Raw genomic sequence first — 17946 nt, 5'->3', positions numbered from 1 at the left:
GTAAATACATTTTACCGGCCAGGTCACAGCTATGCCACTAATATAGGCAAAACGGCTGTGTGTGTTTGTATGCTATGGCTGAATATATGTGGAAGACAGTGTGGTGTCTCCGGGGGAATAGTTTATGTAAACGAAGGTCGTACTTACACCACACTTTACTGTCCTCCGATCCGTGGCGTTTCTTCCAACAACTGTGTTCCTAATACAGTCCGTAATCCGTTCCCTTAGTCCTAATTCGTTCCGAGTTCCAAAAGTTCGTAATAAAGACAATCCGTGATGTATCCTAAACCAGTGTCCGTAATCCAAAATCATAAACCTTTCTCCTTGCAGTCGTTCGTTAGCCCGATCCTTAACATCCACCTCTTTCCACTCTTTTCCTCCAAAACGCATTCACCTTACCGGCTGCCGCGCTGTTCACTGCCTCCGGGCCACTTATATCCCGGTTCCTGATGCGTCTCAGCTGTGTCTCGTTGTCTCTTAAGGTAGACCCTTTCCATCTACTGGTCAGCTGATTCTTTTTGTCCGCCATCTCGCTAAGCTCCATCTCTAGCATTTTCAGCATTTCGTTTCGGAAGTACCTGTTAGAGATGACCCTTCCCCGTGTCCTCTTACATTCCCTCCCCCTGAGATCAGCCCCGACCCCGGGCGATCTAGAAAAAAACAAACAGTGCATTCGGGAGAGGGCGTCTACATTTCCTTGTTTCCTTCCGGGTCTATAGACCGACTGAAATTGAAATCTTTGCAGACTAAGACCCCACCGCGTAATTCTATCGTTTTTATCCATATTTTGTAACATCCATGTTAATGGCGCATGATCTGTGTATAATATAAATTGTCTTCCCAATAAATAATACTTCAAATAGTCTAGGGCCCATTTGATTGCTAGACATTCTTTCTCTATTGTGGAATAGTGTTTTTCGGCCGGATTCAATTTACGGCTGATATACAGAATAGGATGCTCCAGTCCTTCAATCTCCTGCGACAGAATGGCTCCAATCCCAGTGTCTGAAGCATCAGTTTGTACCATGAAAAGCTTACTGAAGTGAGAGCTGCTTTTAAGTCTTGGAAAGCCCTCTCTTCCACGTCGGTCCATTTTATTTTCTCCGGACAGCTCATCTTCGTCAGATCGTGTAGAGGGGCGGCCATGGCTGCAAACCCTGGGATGAAACGCCGATAGTAACTTGCCAGTCCCACAAACGTTCGAATTTGCTTCTTGGTAGCTGGTTTGGGCCAGTTCTTGATTAATTGTACTTTCTGATCTTGAGGCATGATCAATCCTCTCCCGATCGTATAACCCAGGTAATTGGCTTCCCTAGCCCCCAGACAACATTTATTTGGGTTAGCCGTTAATCCTGCTGCTCGCAACGCTCCAGTCACTGCTTCCAGGTAATATAGATGTTGTTCCCAGGTCATGCTATGGATTACAACGTCATCCAAGTAGGCGGCTGCTAAATCCCGATACGGTCTCAGAATTCGGTACATCAATCTTTGGAATGTTGCGGGAGCGCCATGCAAACCGAAGGGTAGGACCCTATACTGATATAGTCCTTCAGGTGTGGCAAAAGCGGTTTTGGCTTTATCTTCTTTGGCCAGCGGCACTTGCCAATATCCCTTTGTAAGATCAAGGGTGCTGATGTATCGAGCGTTACCTAATCGCTCGATTAGTTCATCTATACGGGGCATGGGTTTTGCATCAAACCGCGAGATCTCATTTAACCTTTTGAAATTGTTGCAAAATCGGATCGTTCCATCCGGCTTGGGGATCAGAACTATCGGGCTAGCCCACTCACTATGGGATTCCTCGATTATTCCCAACTTCAGCATTTTACCCACCTCTTCTTTAATCAGTTTCCTTTTGGCTTCTGGTACTCGATACGGGGGTAGCCTTACCTTTTTCCCCGGTTCTGTGACGATCTTATGTTGTATAAGGTGGGTTCGACCAGGTGTCCGGGAAAAAACATCTTTGTTTTGGGACAGGAATTCTTGTAGTTCCTGTTTTTGTGCCGGAGCCAGGTCTCCCACGGCTACCGCACCTGTTTCTTCTTCCAGAGGGTCTGGGGAAAAGTGGGTGAGCAGAACTTCGGAGCCATGCCATTTTTTCAGCAAATTGACGTGGTAGATTTGATGCTGCCGTCTTCTGTCATGTTGCTTGACCTTATACAGTAGTTGACTGGCCCCACCTTTTCCACCACTTCATAAGGTCCCTGCCAGGATGCCAAGAATTTACACTCTGGGGTTGGAACTAGCACCAGTACTCTGTCCCCAATCTGAAATTCCCTCGCAACTGCTCCCCTATTATAAATTTGTTGTTGTTGAGCCTGGGCTTTCTCCAGGTTTTCTTTCACTAAGGGAACAATAACATTTATTCTTTCTCTCATCTGTTCCACATGCTCAATGATAGTTTGTAGAGGGGAAGGTTGATGTTCCCACGGTTCTTTGACCACGTCCAATAGGCCCCGTGGTTTCCGAGAGTATAATAATTCAAAGGGGGAAAATCCAGTCGAAGCCTGCGGTACTTCTCGAACCGCAAACATGAGATACGGGAGCAGCTGATCCCAATTTTTTCCATCCTTTTGCATCGTCTTCCTAAGCATGCTTTTCAGGGTCTTATTAAAACGTTCTACTAGACCATCGGTTTGAGGGTGATAAACAGAGGTTCGGATCTGGTGTATACCCAGCAGCTTACATAAGTCTCGCATGACTTTCGACATAAAAGGTGTTCCTTGATCAGTTAGGATCTCTTTAGGAATTCCGACTCGAGCAAACAGTTGTACTAGCTCCCTAGCTATGTTTTTGGCGGTGGCAGCTCTCAACGGAATGGCTTCGGGGTACCTGGTAGCATAGTCTACTATTACTAGAATATATTGGTGACCCTTGGTGGTTCTGATCAGGGGCCCCACCAAATCCATCCCAATCCGTTCGAAGGGGGTTTCAATAATTGGGAGGGGAATCAAAGGGTTCCTATAATAAGGTTGTGGCGCACTTTTCTGACACTCGGGGCATTCCCGACAGTACTTCTCGATGGCCTTATAGATCCCTGGCCAAAAGAACCTAGAGAGGAGTCTCTCGGATGTCTTCTTTATCCCCAGGTGCCCACCCAGGAGGTGGCTATGGGCCAAGTTGAGGAGTTTCATCTGGTAAGGCCGGGGAATAAGGAGTTGTTCCACTTCTTCCTGTCCCTTCTGCTGCACTTGATAAAGGAGATTATTCTTCGTCATAAAATATGGGTAACTCACTGTGTTAGGATCAGTACACCACTCCCCATCAATTTTCCTGACATGTCCCCACGCATGTCTCAAGTTCCCATCTTCTAGTTGGGCCGTCCCAAACTTACCCCGACGTTCTGGGGGTTCCCAGTTTGGTAGTTCCATATTTCCAAACTCAACTCCAAGTTCAGTTCCGCTTTCTTGTGGGTCCGTCTCATCAGGGTCGTCGGCAGGGGCGTCACCACTGTCTTCCGGCCAGGGGATTGGTCTTGACCTAGCTGATTGGATCGTGTTCCAAATCTGGAGGAAATGGGGACAGTCTCGTCCCAGTATGACAGGGTATGGCAACTGCTCAACCACTCCTACCGTTGAGCGGTAGGTCCCCTGTTCTGTAGAGATGCTCAATTCGACCTTCGGATAGTCTTTGGTGTCCCCGTGAATGCAAGTAATAGGTATTCCCTTTGTTCTTGGAATCTCTAGTCCTCCCGGAAGTATTGTAGGGGTCACCAGGGTCACCGCACTGCCAGAGTCCAATAAGGCCTCGATGGGTTCTCCCTCTATCTTGATGTTCGTAAGATGGGGATCCTCGCGGGTCGGGATCCCCGCTGTAAGGTAGTTGCATAGGGCTTCATCTCTGGGGTCTACCTGCATGGGTTCTGGCAGGCCAGGGCAATAGCTGGCTAAATGCCCTTCTTCCTGACAATTAAAACATCGCCGGGTTTCTTCCCATGGCCGGGGCCTTGCGTCAGACTTCCCCCGAAGGGTTTTTTTTAACTGTATAGGTTCCCGATAGTCACTATACTTTATTGGCCGGTACTTTAGTTCGGTTTCCAGACTCTTGGGGCTTCTTCTCTCCTCCCTCCGAAAGTCCCCTTTTCTCTCCCTAATCAGGGCCTCTGTGGCATGGTGTCTGTCCACCCAGTCCACGGCTTGATCTAGGGTCTGGGGATCCCCTTCACTTACTTTTCTTTTCAGGTGCACAGGCAGACTCCTCACGAAATGATCCAACACCACCCTTTCTACCACCTGTCCTGGGTTTAATTCTTCTGGCTGGAGCCATTTCTTTGCCAGATGTACCAGGTCAAACATCTGAGACCTCGTAGGCTTGTTCATCTGGTAGCTCCAATTGTGGAACCGGACTGCTCGTATCGCCATGGTTACCCCTAGTCTTGCCAATATTTCATTTTTCAGAGTCTCATAATTCTCTGCATCTTCTTCTTTTAAATCATAATATGCCTTTTGGGCTTCTCCAATTAAATAAGGGGCTACTCTCCCAGCCCATTGCTCTTTGGGCCATGCATTTCGAGCTGCAGTTCTTTCAAAAGTGGTTAAATACGCTTCCACATCATCAAGCTCAGTCATCTTTTCTAGCGTAATTTGTTCTTCCTGAGCGGTGCCTCTCCCCGCTACAGGGGCCTGCCGGATTTCTTCCCTTAACCTGCACAACTTTGCGCGGATTAATTTTTGCTCCTCTATAATTCGTTCGTTGGTTTCTTTTTGGATTTGGTTTGCCTCCAGTTGCGCTTCGTTAGCTTCTCGTTGTCCTTGCAATGCCTGGAATTGGGCGAGGGTGGCCTGGGACAACTGCTGTATTAATTCTTCCATAGCGTTTCTTCACACGTGCAAAGCGGAACCCGCACACACACACACACACACAAAAAAACTTGCTCTCTTCGATTCTCAAACCCAAGCGGGAGTTGCCCGCATCCTCATCCAATTGTGGTGTCTCCGGGGGAATAGTTTATGTAAACGAAGGTCGTACTTACACCACACTTTACTGTCCTCCGATCCGTGGCGTTTCTTCCAACAACTGTGTTCCTAATACAGTCCGTAATCCGTTCCCTTAGTCCTGATTCGTTCCGAGTTCCAAAAGTTCGTAATAAAGACAATCCGCGATGTATCCTAAACCAGTGTCCGTAATCCAAAATCATAAACCTTTCTCCTTGCAGTCGTTCGTTAGCCCGATCCTTAACATCCACCTCTTTCCACTCTTTTCCTCCAAAACGCATTCACCTTACCGGCTGCCGCGCTGTTCACTGCCTCCGGGCCACTTATATCCCGGTTCCTGATGCGTCTCAGCTGTGTCTCGTTGTCTCTTAAGGTAGACCCTTTCCATCTACTGGTCAGCTGATTCTTTTTGTCCGCCATCTCGCTAAGGTCCATCTCTAGCATTTTCAGCATTTCGTTTCGGAAGTACCTGTTAGAGATGACCCTTCCCCGTGTCCTCTTACAACAGTTATAGTTAATCATCTCTTTAGAGTACTGTACTTTGATTTTAATATTTATAACAAATCAACTTGTGCAATTTCTATAATAGAAAACATACCAATGAAACATGAATGTAAATGAAAATGTAGTGCAAATTTAGTTTGACCTAATTTTTAGATAGAGAAATCAATTTCATCTGCTACTTTCATCATAAACAAAAGCTATTTTTACCTAACAATACAAGGTATAGAATTTCTAGGAGCCAGTCCACGCTTAGGAAATAAATAGCATGTTTTTACAGTCAGTAATGGCATCCAATTATGTGTAGGAATTGTCCTTGAGGATCTGGGCTCACTATATCCTGAGAGTTTAAGAAGAAAGAAGAAAGACAGAGACAGCAATAATAGCTTTTACTGATAAGAAAGAGTATCTACAGTATGTATTTGTCCTCCTCATGACTTTTAACCTGATCAGTAAATTGAATTGCTTTCATTACCGAGAGGTACTGTACAATGGTTAGTATTCATGCTTTGCAGAACTTCGGCCCAATGTTCAATTTGTGGGGTGCTATCTGTGTGGAGTTTATGTTTTCCCATGTTCTTGCAGTTTTTTTTCTGGGTGCTCCCGTTTGCAATACACCCGTTGTTTGCTGGTTTAGCCTCCAGCTCCCCCTTGACCCTTTTTACCCTGGATAAAATGGTTAGAAAATGGATTGATTCTTTCATTACCATTCCAAAAATAATTATGTGAGCTATTACCACCATGTATGTGATCTTCAGTAACAAATAATTAGCGCTGCATTTTCATCATGAAAATTGATTACAGTTATTCCTCTCTCTGCTCAAAATATTTCTGTAATGAATATGATATCTTAACTATGTCACCTAAAACTGTATGTGCTGGAATAGAGACTTGAGGAAAAGAGTGATAATTTCTTGTACACCTTTTTTTGATAAAATAGCAAGATGCTTATTTCATCTCCACAGTCAGAATCTCTTTTCAGCCCTTCAAGGAACTGTGCTTGACAATTTGTAATGTTGGATTGCTCAAGTGGAACTGCAGATTGACCCAGTGAGTGAAATATTTTAGAGTATGAAAGAATGATTACTTTCCAGCTATAAATGTGACAGTGATCATTCCTAGAAATTACTTTTTTTTAGTTCTGTTGCTATCAGCTCCTGATACTTATAAAATGTGGAGTATGATGTTTCTTGTGGTAAGACAGTTGAAAACCATAAAAATAAATATTAATTTTTAGAACAGTTGCAGAAAATTCCAACAATAATAAAATATTATATTATTATACAAAACATATATTGTAGAAAAGGGTGCCTGTCCTTCCACCATAATATTAAATTGCAATCTGCTTAAGTAATCAAATAATATTAATATTCTGATTCAAACATTTGAATGTGACCAGTGAAATAAAGAAAATATAATTAGAAAATTAAACGTTTTGTGGTTTTGTCTCTTTTATCAGTTCTGGACATAAAGTACTTAATGAACAAAGTATTATTTATAATTTGGCACAAGTAATAGGTTTATTCCATGCTTTTCAGCAGCTACCCACCTGAACTATTAATTATTTTGGTTGTTTATACAGTTAAGAAAATATTTGCAAACCTGCAAAGGTGTTTAGGAGTCACAGAATTCTCCACAAAGATTCCATCTTCTTGGAATTCTGACCAGTCAGCTTCATCTTAATGGTAATTTTGAAACCAAGTACTGAGCACAGAAAAGGTCAGCAAGCAGATCAGTTACAGACACCGATTACCTTTGGTGATGAAGGGCTCAGTTGAAACATAACTCAGAGCACAAGGGTACTTCAGGGACAGGACCGAGAACAGCTGGAGTAAAAATGCAGTTTTTGTGCTGGTACTTTATTGATCCAAGGATAATCTCAAAATGTTTGTGAAATAATCCAGGTAAATCATCTTAGTAAAGCTAGAAAGTTTGTATACCCACAACTCTGAAGTACAGTCCTAAAACCTTGGCAGAAGGACTCTAATACCACTGTAGATATCCTCAATTAAGGTGTTCTGGTTCTATGTTCCCTGTTGATTGGTCATTTGGAATGACTTTGAAAATTTCTTACAGGAATTTCTTACAAGATGTTTATACTAGGTCTTCTCTACTAGTTATTTTGAGATCTTCAGGAGCTACCGTACATTTTGTGTTCAAATAAAGATAAACCTTTGTCAATGTTATTCTATTACTGTATTGGTCTGTGCAGATGAATATCAGGAGGAGTTAAAAGCTTGTTTGAAAGAATACGGCATGCTTTGTCTCATATCTACAGATTCAACAGTTTTTAAAGGGACAAAGAGATGGGTGACTGGGTGTGAGATGGGGGACCCAGGTACTTCTACACATATAAACAATATTTCTACTTCAGTAATCTTGACAGTAAAGGTGTGAAACAACTGAAGGGCATTATTATCTTACATATTTTGGATATTTACATATTAAAGAGAGTTAATTGAACTACATCACTTAAAACATCCCTGTTCTTATATACAGTATGTGGTTTAAACATCTGATGAATGCCATGCTGCTGGCCTTAGAGCAAGGCGACCTGTTAGGCAGGCCCTCTGCTCAAACTTCCTAGACGTCACACCTGACTGGGTGCTGCGATGGACTCATCAGCAGTGGCATCAGCTCATCTTCGCGGATGAGTCACTCTTTAGCCTGTTCCATGAAGACGGGAGGGCCAGATTGGGAAGCAGAAGGTGTTGCATATCTTTTTTCCATCAGTATATATGGAGTGTATTAGTCAAAATTAGATTTTTTTACTTATATAGTCAGTATGCTTAATTATTATTTTAATTATTTTCGCAGTAATTAATTTATTTATTATATGTATTACTATATTCATTATACACCTGTAAATAAATTAATTACTGCGAAAATAATTTACTTCGTACACTGTGCAGAGTGCCGTATACTCCTAGTTGCGGCACACACAATATATTCAATAAAAAGCCTCTGGCACTGTGTTAGATGTGTTTTCGACGTTATATATGCGTTTATTAATGTCGTCGATTTTACGGTTGCAATTCAACGTTGATTATACGTCGCGGCGACGTATATATACGTATAGCTGTATTTTCTCCGAGAATATACGTATATTCGACGAATCAATGCCCACAGCTTGGCATACAAGGGTTTTGCGGAGGGGGTCTTGCCACCTGCCTGAAAAAAACAGTAAAATGTTTGAGTGCCTAGAGATGTTTCTATTTTTATTTTCTTGAGAAAAGTTGAAACCATTTCCTAGACACCCCGTCCCCCATCAGTGCACGGTGCCCGGGGAAAAATCTGTAGGGGGGGTGTCTGAAATTCTGAGGGGGGGGTGATATTTCGTTTGAAACGGAGCTGTATGGTGCAGCTACCCAAATGAAATCTCGCAGCTATGCCATTGATTAGTGCTTCATGATAGAAGATAACGACTAGCAATCTGGTATTTGCGATGAATTTCAGTTTCACATTTTTCGTCACTCTCGTGGTTTGTATTGCCTGGAGCGAAAAGTATAAGCGTTCATTTTTGCAGCTACATTGATGGATGTTCTGAATCATTAAGAAAAAATTGTAAAACCAACAGAAAGCACAGACTGCTATAACTAGTCCTAGTTATATAACGATTTTAAGTATAATGATAAACTACTGCAAGGAATCAGTCCAACTGAGCAAACAGGATCGTAATGTTGACACTCAATAACGACACTGATATGTGCAGTTCCTGGACGGAGAGCCCTCCTGAACATCAAACAGTCCGAGTGACTGTTAGTGTCAATTAGTGTTGTCTGACCATTGACAAACTACAACTATTTTTTTAGGGCGCAAGTTAAGTTAAGTAAATCCTTTTGCCCAAAACTGAAGGGGCGACACTCCTCCCTCCCCCCATGACGCCAGGCCTGTCCCCATCCTATTCCATAATGTCTTTATACTGTATATAATACCATAAAACAGTGACCGATCCTTACTAACTGTATGCGTTAAAATTGCACATCAGCACATAGCAGGGGGCACATACAGATGCAGCCATTCAAAATGGGTGAGGTATTTCGCGGCATACCGCGACACGCCCACCGGGGTATCACGCGGTTCACGTGTGTCACGTGACTAACTATCCGGCGTCGCCTTGTAAAACTGCCAGGGGGAGCTTAACCTCTCATGTACAGCATTTGAGCCTTTAATTTTGAACTGTGTATTACAGCATGTTAATCATCAGTCATTAAAATGTTGGTATATTTTATGAAAGCAAGATTGCTCAGTTGGACAAAAGTACACAACCTACCTTTATCAGAAATATTTATGCAACAAAGCCTTTACTGAAGATATTACTAATAGTATTAATAATGGATGACTTTGGACAAGCTGTATACTCAAAGTATAATTTCTTAAGCACATTTGTACAAGCACTTGGAATCTGTCCAAGCCATACTTTGTCAGGCATTTTGTTTTACTTCAACGGGCATAAAAACTTCCTTGCTTTTAACAGGGCGTTTCATAATTTCTAACTACGAAAATGATTTAAAATGCAACACCTATCATGAAAAGAAAAAAATACACACCAGTATTCCATTTTTCCCTAAACATTGTAAGCTTCGAAGTCTTTAACTACAGATGCAGCCATTCAAAGTGCGCGGTACAGACACCGCAGTACAGATACCGCAGGTAAGATGACACGCGATACCGCGGTGCGTGATTGGTTGACCGACAGGGGCACTCGTGGTCCGTTGGTCTGTCGTAGAAAGACTTACTGTAAACGCCTTTACTGTGCCCGTTGTAGATATTGAATTTTACCACTGAAGGGAAATCTTAGTAGCTGAGCATAAAAAGAATAGGAGCATACTGTAACGCGTGTGAAGGCCATAAATGATATTAATTTTGGAACGTAAACATACAGTATATGGCTGGTCTTGGTACTTTAAAGAAAAAAATACACACCAGTATTCCATTTCTCCCTAAACATTGTAAGCTTCGAAGTCTTTAACTAACGTGATACCGGAGTCAACAAGCATACTTTTAGAATTTGATTAAAAGGGAATATAATATGGAATCGCGTATCTAAAGAATTTAATAACGGTATGATTATATCCGTGTACTGCGGCAGGACTGTGTAAGGCTGTTTCGCCTACCTGATCATGCGAGCTGTCTTGTAGCCTACTGGTCTAGGTGCGTGACTAACAACGCACAGGTTGTGTGTTCGAATCCAGCTGGTGCTGGGCTTTTCATTTTTATTTATTTATTTTTTAATCGCGTAACATAAAAATATTAGCGTATGCAAACTGTACTGTATACAGTATGTATATGTATATTTGATGTCTTAACTGTGCCCGTTTAATTGAATTAAAAAAAATTATTTAACACGAACATTAAGCTGTTTACATCTTCCGCCTGAGAACAGTCACCCGTTGCTACCCAACGCAGAATGGTGATTGGCTGACACCATCTGACACCCCTCTGATTGGAGAAAAAAGACATGCTGGCGTGCTATACACACTACCAGGAAGAGGAATTCTTTATATTCAAAACGTGTATTTTAAAAGTTTAAGAAGTAAAAACCTTACAGCGTACACAGATTTCTAAACTGATCAGGATCGTTATCTTTGTCTTATGCATAATAATGTTCACCGCTCTGTCCAGCAAATTAATAATAAACTTTATTTTATATAGCGTTTTAAACGAATAAGTAATTAGATTGCTCATAAACCTAATCACTTGCTTTTTCTTTTTATTTAGGCTCAGATTTCAACTATAGATCGTATTATTAATAACCATAATAACAACCAACCAACAAAAACAACCATATAAACATAATGGTGGTGCTGGACCTTCCAGTTTTATTTATTTATTTTTTAATCGCGTAACATAAACATATTACCGTATGCAAACTGTACTGTATACAATATGTATATGTATATTTAATGTCTTAACTGTGCCCGTTTAAGTATTGAATATTCATATCTAATTTTACCACTGAAGGGAAATCTTAACATAAACATACAGTATATGGCTGGTCTCGGTACTTTAAAGAAAAAAATACACACCGGTATTCCATTTCTCCCTAAACATTGTAAGCTTCGAAGTCTTTAACTAACGTGATACCGGAGTCAACAAGCATACTTTTAGAATTTGATTAAAAGGGAATATAATATGGAATCGCGTATCTAAAGAATTTAATAACGATATAATTATATTCATGTTGCAAAAGAACTGCAACGGACATAAAAACTCCCTTGCATGGTTTCATTACGACCAGAATCGGTCTTGAGATATTTTTAACTTGATTTACAGTATTTGAGAGGTATGTCTTAACACCGATACTACAGTGCTTAAGTACTGCTCACGTATATGTTTCTAGGTTTATATTATGCATTTCATACGGTCAAATTACTTTTGAGCAATAAGAAGCGAGAAACGGTATGCGTTTTACTTTCGTTTTGTGCTGGGACCCGTGGATTGATTAGAGATATTGTAGCGTTTTGCAGGTTCTTTTTCAGAACTAAAGAACAGTGGAGACGCGATTAACCAAGCACTGGCTTTATTTTACAACCACACCAAAACCAAACACAGGATCTACACACACATGAGGAGACTGACGAACACGTACACACAGTTAGGGTGGTAATTACCTAACAACACACTCTACTTTTACAGGACTACACAGGGCACTAGAATTACTAGGACATTATTTACACAGGTAGGGTCAGCCGCTGGTCATCGTGCCGACCCTCAGACTCTTCCCGGCTACCACTCCCAGCATGCCCAGCGGTACTACGAGCGCCTAGGGGCGCTTCCTCCTCACCACCAGGCGAGGGCGTTACACTGCCCCCACCTGAAGCGTCTGGCGTCTCGCCGACGTCGAACACCCCCCTCAGGCTGTACTCGTATTCGGCCAACTGCTGCGGAACCCTGCGTGAGCGGCCGCTGCGCCGCGGTGACGGCTGGCGATCCACGGACGCCCCACTATCGGCCGGCTCCGGCCCCGGCTGCTCCTCTGGAGCCTCCCCACACGGCTCCTCCTCCCGGGCCTGGTAGGTACACCCAAACCGAGTCCCCGGGCTGGAAGGCAGGCCCCCTGCAGCGCAGGTCGTAGTACCGCTTCTGCCGGACCCCCGCCTGTGTCAGGTGGGTCCGTGCAAAGCTGTGCACCCGCTGCATCCGCTGCCGCAGGTCCCACTCGTAGTCCGGTCCAGCCGGCGGTGCCGACCCGTCTCCGGGCGGCGGGCCGAAGACCAGGTCCACCGGTGTTCGCATTTCCCGGCCCAGCATGAGCGAGGCCGGGGTGCACCCGGTGGATTCCTGGACCGCGGTCCTGTACGCCCAGAGCGCAAGGGGGAGGTGGCGGTCCCAGTCCCGTTGGTGCCGGGACACCAGGGTGGCCAGCTGGGTGGCGAGCGTCCGATTAAACCGCTCTACCAACCCGTCGCTCTGGGGATGCAGCGGGGTGGTCCGCGTCTTAGTAATCCCCAGGCGCTGGCACACCCTGGCGAAGACCTGGGACTCGAAGTTACGCCCCTGGTCACTGTGTAACTCCTCCGGCACCCCCAGCCTGGCAAACATCCCCTCCAGCAGTGCATCGGCCACCGTGGGGGCACTCTGGTCCGGGAGGGCGTAGGCCTCCGGCCACTTCGTAAAGTAATCCATAGCCACCAAGACGTAGCGGTTCCCGGCCTCGGTGCGCGGAAACGGGCCCAAAACGTCCACTCCCACCCGCTCCATAGGAGCCCCCACCTGGTGTTGTTGGAGGGGGGCCCGAGAGCGCTCGGGGGGACCCTTCTGCGCCACGCACACCGCACACGTTCGGCAGTACCGATCCACGTCCCGGTGGCAAAGACCCCAATAAAAATGGCCTCGGAGACGCTGCAGGGTTTTTTTACCGCCGAAGTGCCCCACACCCGGTTGGCCGTGCACCGCTTGGAGCACCGCCCCGCGGAGCGACCGAGGCACCACTAGCTGCCACCGTACCTCGCCACTGGAGGGTACCCGCCACCCCCGGCGCAGCACCCCGTCCTTTACCTCCAAGGCCTCCCACAGGGCGCAGAGGGCCTTGACGGACTTCGGGTGCGGGGCGAGCTCCTCTCGTGTAGGCCGCACTCCTGCTGCCCTCCAGCGGAGCACCGGGCCCACGTCAGGATCAGCTGCCTGACGCTGCGCCAGGTCTGGCAGGCCCACCCCCAGCGGCCCCTCCCGGGCCGTGGCCGCGGCGCTCACCCCCGCCACGGTGCGGACAGCCTCCTCACGCTGCTCCCGCCGGGCGCAGTGATGGCAGTCCGCGGCCTCGCAGGGGCGTCGCGAGAGAGCGTCGGCATTGAGATGGCGAGACCCCGCACGGTGCACGACAGTGAAGTCGTACTCCTGCAGGATCTCTATCCATCGCGCCATCTGTCCCTCTGGCTCCTTAAAGTGGAGCAGCCAGGTGAGGGACGCATGGTCGGTCCTCAACCGGAACCGGGTCCCGAACAGGTACGGCCTGAAATGGTGGACCGCCGCCATCACCGCCAGCAGCTCGCGACGGGTCACGCAGTAGTTCCGCTCAGGCCTAGTCAGAGCCCGACTGTAGTAAGCCACTACGCGCTCCCCATCCGGCCCCTCCTGCGCCAACACCGCCCCCACCCCCGAGTCACTCGCGTCGGTGTCGAGAATATACGGCAACCGCGGGTCGGGGTAGGCCAGCACGGGGGCCCCCACCAGAGCTTCGCGCAACCGGCCAAAGGCAGTCTCACAGCCCGAGTCCCAGTCAAAACGGCGGCCCTTGTCGGTGAGGCGGTGCAGCGGGGCGGCGATGCTGGCAAAGTCCCGGACGAACCTCCGATAGTACGAGGCCAACCCCAGAAAGCTGCGGAGCTCCGCGACGGTGCGTGGAGTCGGCCAGCCCCTCACTGCAGCGACCTTACCTGGGTCCGTAGCCACCCCTCGCGGTCCAACAACATGTCCCAGGAAGGTCACCTCCCGCCGCAGGAGCTCGCACTTGCGGGGGTTGAGCCTCAGGCCAGCACGGCGGATGCAGGCCAGCACCGCCTGGAGGTTCGTCAAGGCCTGGTCGAAACTCCGTGCATGAACCAGCAGATCGTCCAGATATAACACGCACTGGTTCCGCGGGACCGATGCCAGCACCCTCTCCATCAGCCTCTCGAACGTCGCCGGGGCATTGCACAGGCCAAAAGGCATGACAGTAAACTGCCAGAGGCCCTGGCCGATGGAAAAGGCCGTCTTCGGGCGAGCATCGGGAGCAAGCGGTACCTGCCAGTAGCCGCAGCGGAGGTCCAGGGAGCTGAACCAGGTCGACCCGGTGATGTAGTCCAGGGCGTCATCTATCCTCGGCAGGGGGTAGGAATCTTTCCGGGTGACCTCGTTCAGCTTGCGGTAGTTGACGCAGAACCTCCACGAGCCGTCTTTTTTTTTAACCAGTACGGCTGGCGCCGACCACGGGCTCGCGGAGGGCTCAATCACCCCCGCTGCGGCCATCTCCCGGATCTTTTCCTCGGCGGCGGTCCGCTTGGCGTGGACCATGCGTCCTGGTGGGATGCGGATGGGCCGAGCGTCGCCGGTGTTGATCTCGTGTTGGACCAGGGCAGTGCGGGTGCAGTCCTCATCCCTCGCCGCAAAGAGGTCTTCGTTCTGGGCGAGTAGCTCCCGGAGCCGCTGCCGCTGGTCCTGATCGAGGCCCTCGCAGCTCCGCTGGAAGAGGTCCTCAACGGCACGCTTCGCTTCCACGCAACGCTCGGCCCCCGCCGCCGCCTTGTCTGGCCCCCCGGCCGACTCAGGGGCAGGATCCGGCACGCTCGCTCCCCGGCTCGCAGGCCTGGTCTGCCCCGGCGACCGCCGCCGCCGCCGCCGCTGCCTCTTGTTCCCCCGGCTCTGGCAAGCCCGCGTCCCTCGGCCTTCGCCGGACCTGCCCTCCACCAGGTGCAGTCGCTCCCCCTGCCACACCAACTCCTGCCGGTCCAAGTCCAACCTGGCCCCCACTCGCTGCAGTAGGTCCAGCCCCAGAATGCAGTCCTCCTGGATGGGTGCAAGGTAGCAGGGGTGGCGCACCGTCGCTGCACCCAGACGGAAGGCAAGCACCCGTTTCCCCCGGACTGCAGCGAGCTGTCCCGTCACGGTCCTCAGCCGCAGGCTGGAGGCCTCCCATCCTGGGGGGTTGGTGCCCTCGGTGTCGGGGAGAACGCCCGGCCGAAGTAGGGTCACTGATGAACCGGTGTCGAGTAGGGCCAGGCAGGGTTGGTCCTCAATCCGGCAGTGGAGGTACAGGCCCCGGCTACAGCCGACTCGCCCCACGGTGGCGTGAGGGGCGCCGGTTTTTACAGTGCTCTCCGGAGCGGGGGTTGAGGTGTTCAAGGGCGGCCTTCCCCGCGCTGAGCCGCCCCGTTCCCGTTTCCCGACGCCGATCGAGCGAGGTTCGGGTGCCCGGCAGAACCGGGCTCGGTGTCCTCTTTTCCCGCAGCGGTCGCAAATCAGCGTGCGGGGCTGTTCCGCGGCGGTCGCTGCACGGGCTGGCTCCTCTTCCCCCTCGCTGGATTCCTCCGTCGCCGCCTCGGTCAGCCGGCAGGGCGCACTGCATCTGCTGGCGCTGCCAGTCACCCCGAACACTACCTCAGCCCGTGTAGCAAGGGCCAAGGCCTGCTCCAGCGATGTTGGCGCGGCCAGCTGCACGTGGCGCCGCAGCTCCTCGGGTGAGAGGGCCTTGAGAAAGGCCTGGAGAGCCATCTCCCGCTGCGCCTCCTGGGGGAAAGTTGGGTATCCTCTGCGGGCGAGGAACATGACATCCGCGGCGACCGGGCCCAGTCGCTCTCCTGGTCGGCGCCGCCGCAGGGCCAGCCTCTCCCGCATCAAGTCCGGCGCCTCCTCTACACCGAAGCGCAGCTGGAGGGCTGCTGCCAGCGCCGTGTAGTCGCCTCTGTCCTCCTCCGGGACATCCAGGAGCACCTGGCAGGCCGCTCCTTCCAGCGCCGCCGCCAGGTGGCCGGCCATCTCTGCCCGGCTCCAGCCATTCGTCCGGGCCGCGAGCTGGAACTGCACCTCATAGGTCTCCCAAGGCGCCTCACCATCGTAGCGACCTGGTCGCACCCGCGCCGATGGGTGTGGGAATCGCTGATCGGCTCCGGCAGGGAGGGCATCCTCTCTCCGGGGCAGCCGCCCCAATTCTACTGGCGGGACCACTACTGGGTAGCCCTGGTAAGGGCTGTGGCCACCTGTCGCACCCAGGAGTTGCTCAGGCTCCCTATGTGCGCCGCCGATGGGTTCTGCGTCTTCCAGCGTCAGCCGGCGCTTTATGGAATCGGGTAGTGTCTGCCACGAGTTGTTCATTCTGCCCGCTTCTGACACCAATGTAGCGTTTTGCAGGTTCTTTTTCAGAACTAAAGAACAGTGGAGACGCGATTAACCAAGCACTGGCTTTATTTTACAACCACACCAAAACCAAACACAGGATCTACACACACATGAGGAGACTGACGAACACGTACACACAGTTAGGGTGGTAATTACCTAACAACACACTCTACTTTTACAGGACTACACAGGGCACTAGAATTACTAGGACATTATTTACACAGGTAGGGTCAGCCGCTGGTCATCGTGCCGACCCTCAGACTCTTCCCGGCTACCACTCCCAGCATGCCCAGCGGTACTACGAGCGCCTAGGGGCGCTTCCTCCTCACCACCAGGCGAGGGCGTTACAATATCAAGTACATACAAGTCATTTTTTAAATGTTGTAGTTCGTCTTGAAAAAATGTTACGAGTACATCATCTATCAACAATTACACAGGTTCTGTTTCCATATTGCGGATTTTGGTTACATAATATTATTTTCTAGATTTCACGTTGTGAATATGATGGGATGTCTGATGGGATGTTCCTAAAAATCCATCCTCTGTTAAACGTCTTCTCTAGTTGTCCTGCATATGTATTCGCTAATGAAGCTGTGTGTTCTGAGCCTAGCCAGCTTAGAGGGCTAAAGACAGCTTGTGTTTAAATTGAGTGTAAGGCAATTTATGCTTCTAAAGTCATGGTCAGCATTTATCTTTGTACTGTGTTGTAAACTTGTTCTGTGCCAAGTCACATTATTTTATAGCGTTTTTAAAGCGTTATCAAATACGGTGTTACCGTAGTTTACTGAGTCCCATGTCACATGGTCTGTGATTGAAACCTGTAAAACCGGTTTAATTCGTCACAGCCAGCACTCTTCAGGTGTGAGGGTCTTCTGCTCAGAATGAAACGCTAAAATGTTTGTGTATATTCTAATGGTAGTGGGGGCGGGGTGTGTGGGAACAGGTTTGGTTGAAACATTTTCTCTGAAAGCATTTTCTTCTTGTAACCGATCTTGTTACAGCATGTTACAGTTTACTATTATTAACCATATTAATTTTAAGTGCTTAATGTAAAATCTTGTAAAAATATATTTTCATTGTTCAAATATACATTAAGTCTGACTATCATATAAGTTAAATACAAAACTAAAGAAAAAATAGGGTTATATATAATTCAAAATATTTTGCTAACAATGTTAACTGTTCATGAATAATA

At 48.2% G+C, this 17946-nt stretch overlaps 1 protein-coding gene across 1 annotated transcript; it reads right to left on the bottom strand.

Annotated features, from left to right (window-relative positions):
• Positions 1 to 629: 629 nt before the first annotated feature.
• Positions 630 to 17115, bottom strand: LOC148658471 (uncharacterized). The gene is made up of 4 exons (XM_088641371.1): positions 12468 to 17115; positions 2984 to 3902; positions 1039 to 2054; positions 630 to 650 (listed from the first exon to the last, which is right to left on the bottom strand). Exons 1-4 carry the CDS (start codon positions 16725 to 16727, stop codon positions 630 to 632), a joined length of 6216 nt encoding a protein of 2071 aa, XP_088497497.1. The 5' UTR covers positions 16728 to 17115.
• Between the last annotated feature and the right edge of the window lie 831 nt (positions 17116 to 17946).

The sequence above is a fragment of the Lepisosteus platostomus genome, chromosome 7 (genome assembly GCF_059453375.1).
Source record: "Lepisosteus platostomus isolate fLepPlt1 chromosome 7, fLepPlt1.hap1, whole genome shotgun sequence".
Lineage (NCBI taxonomy): Eukaryota > Metazoa > Chordata > Actinopteri > Semionotiformes > Lepisosteidae > Lepisosteus > Lepisosteus platostomus.
The sequence above is the reverse complement of the archived record's forward strand: the minus strand, read 5'-3'. Positions and strand labels throughout refer to the sequence as shown.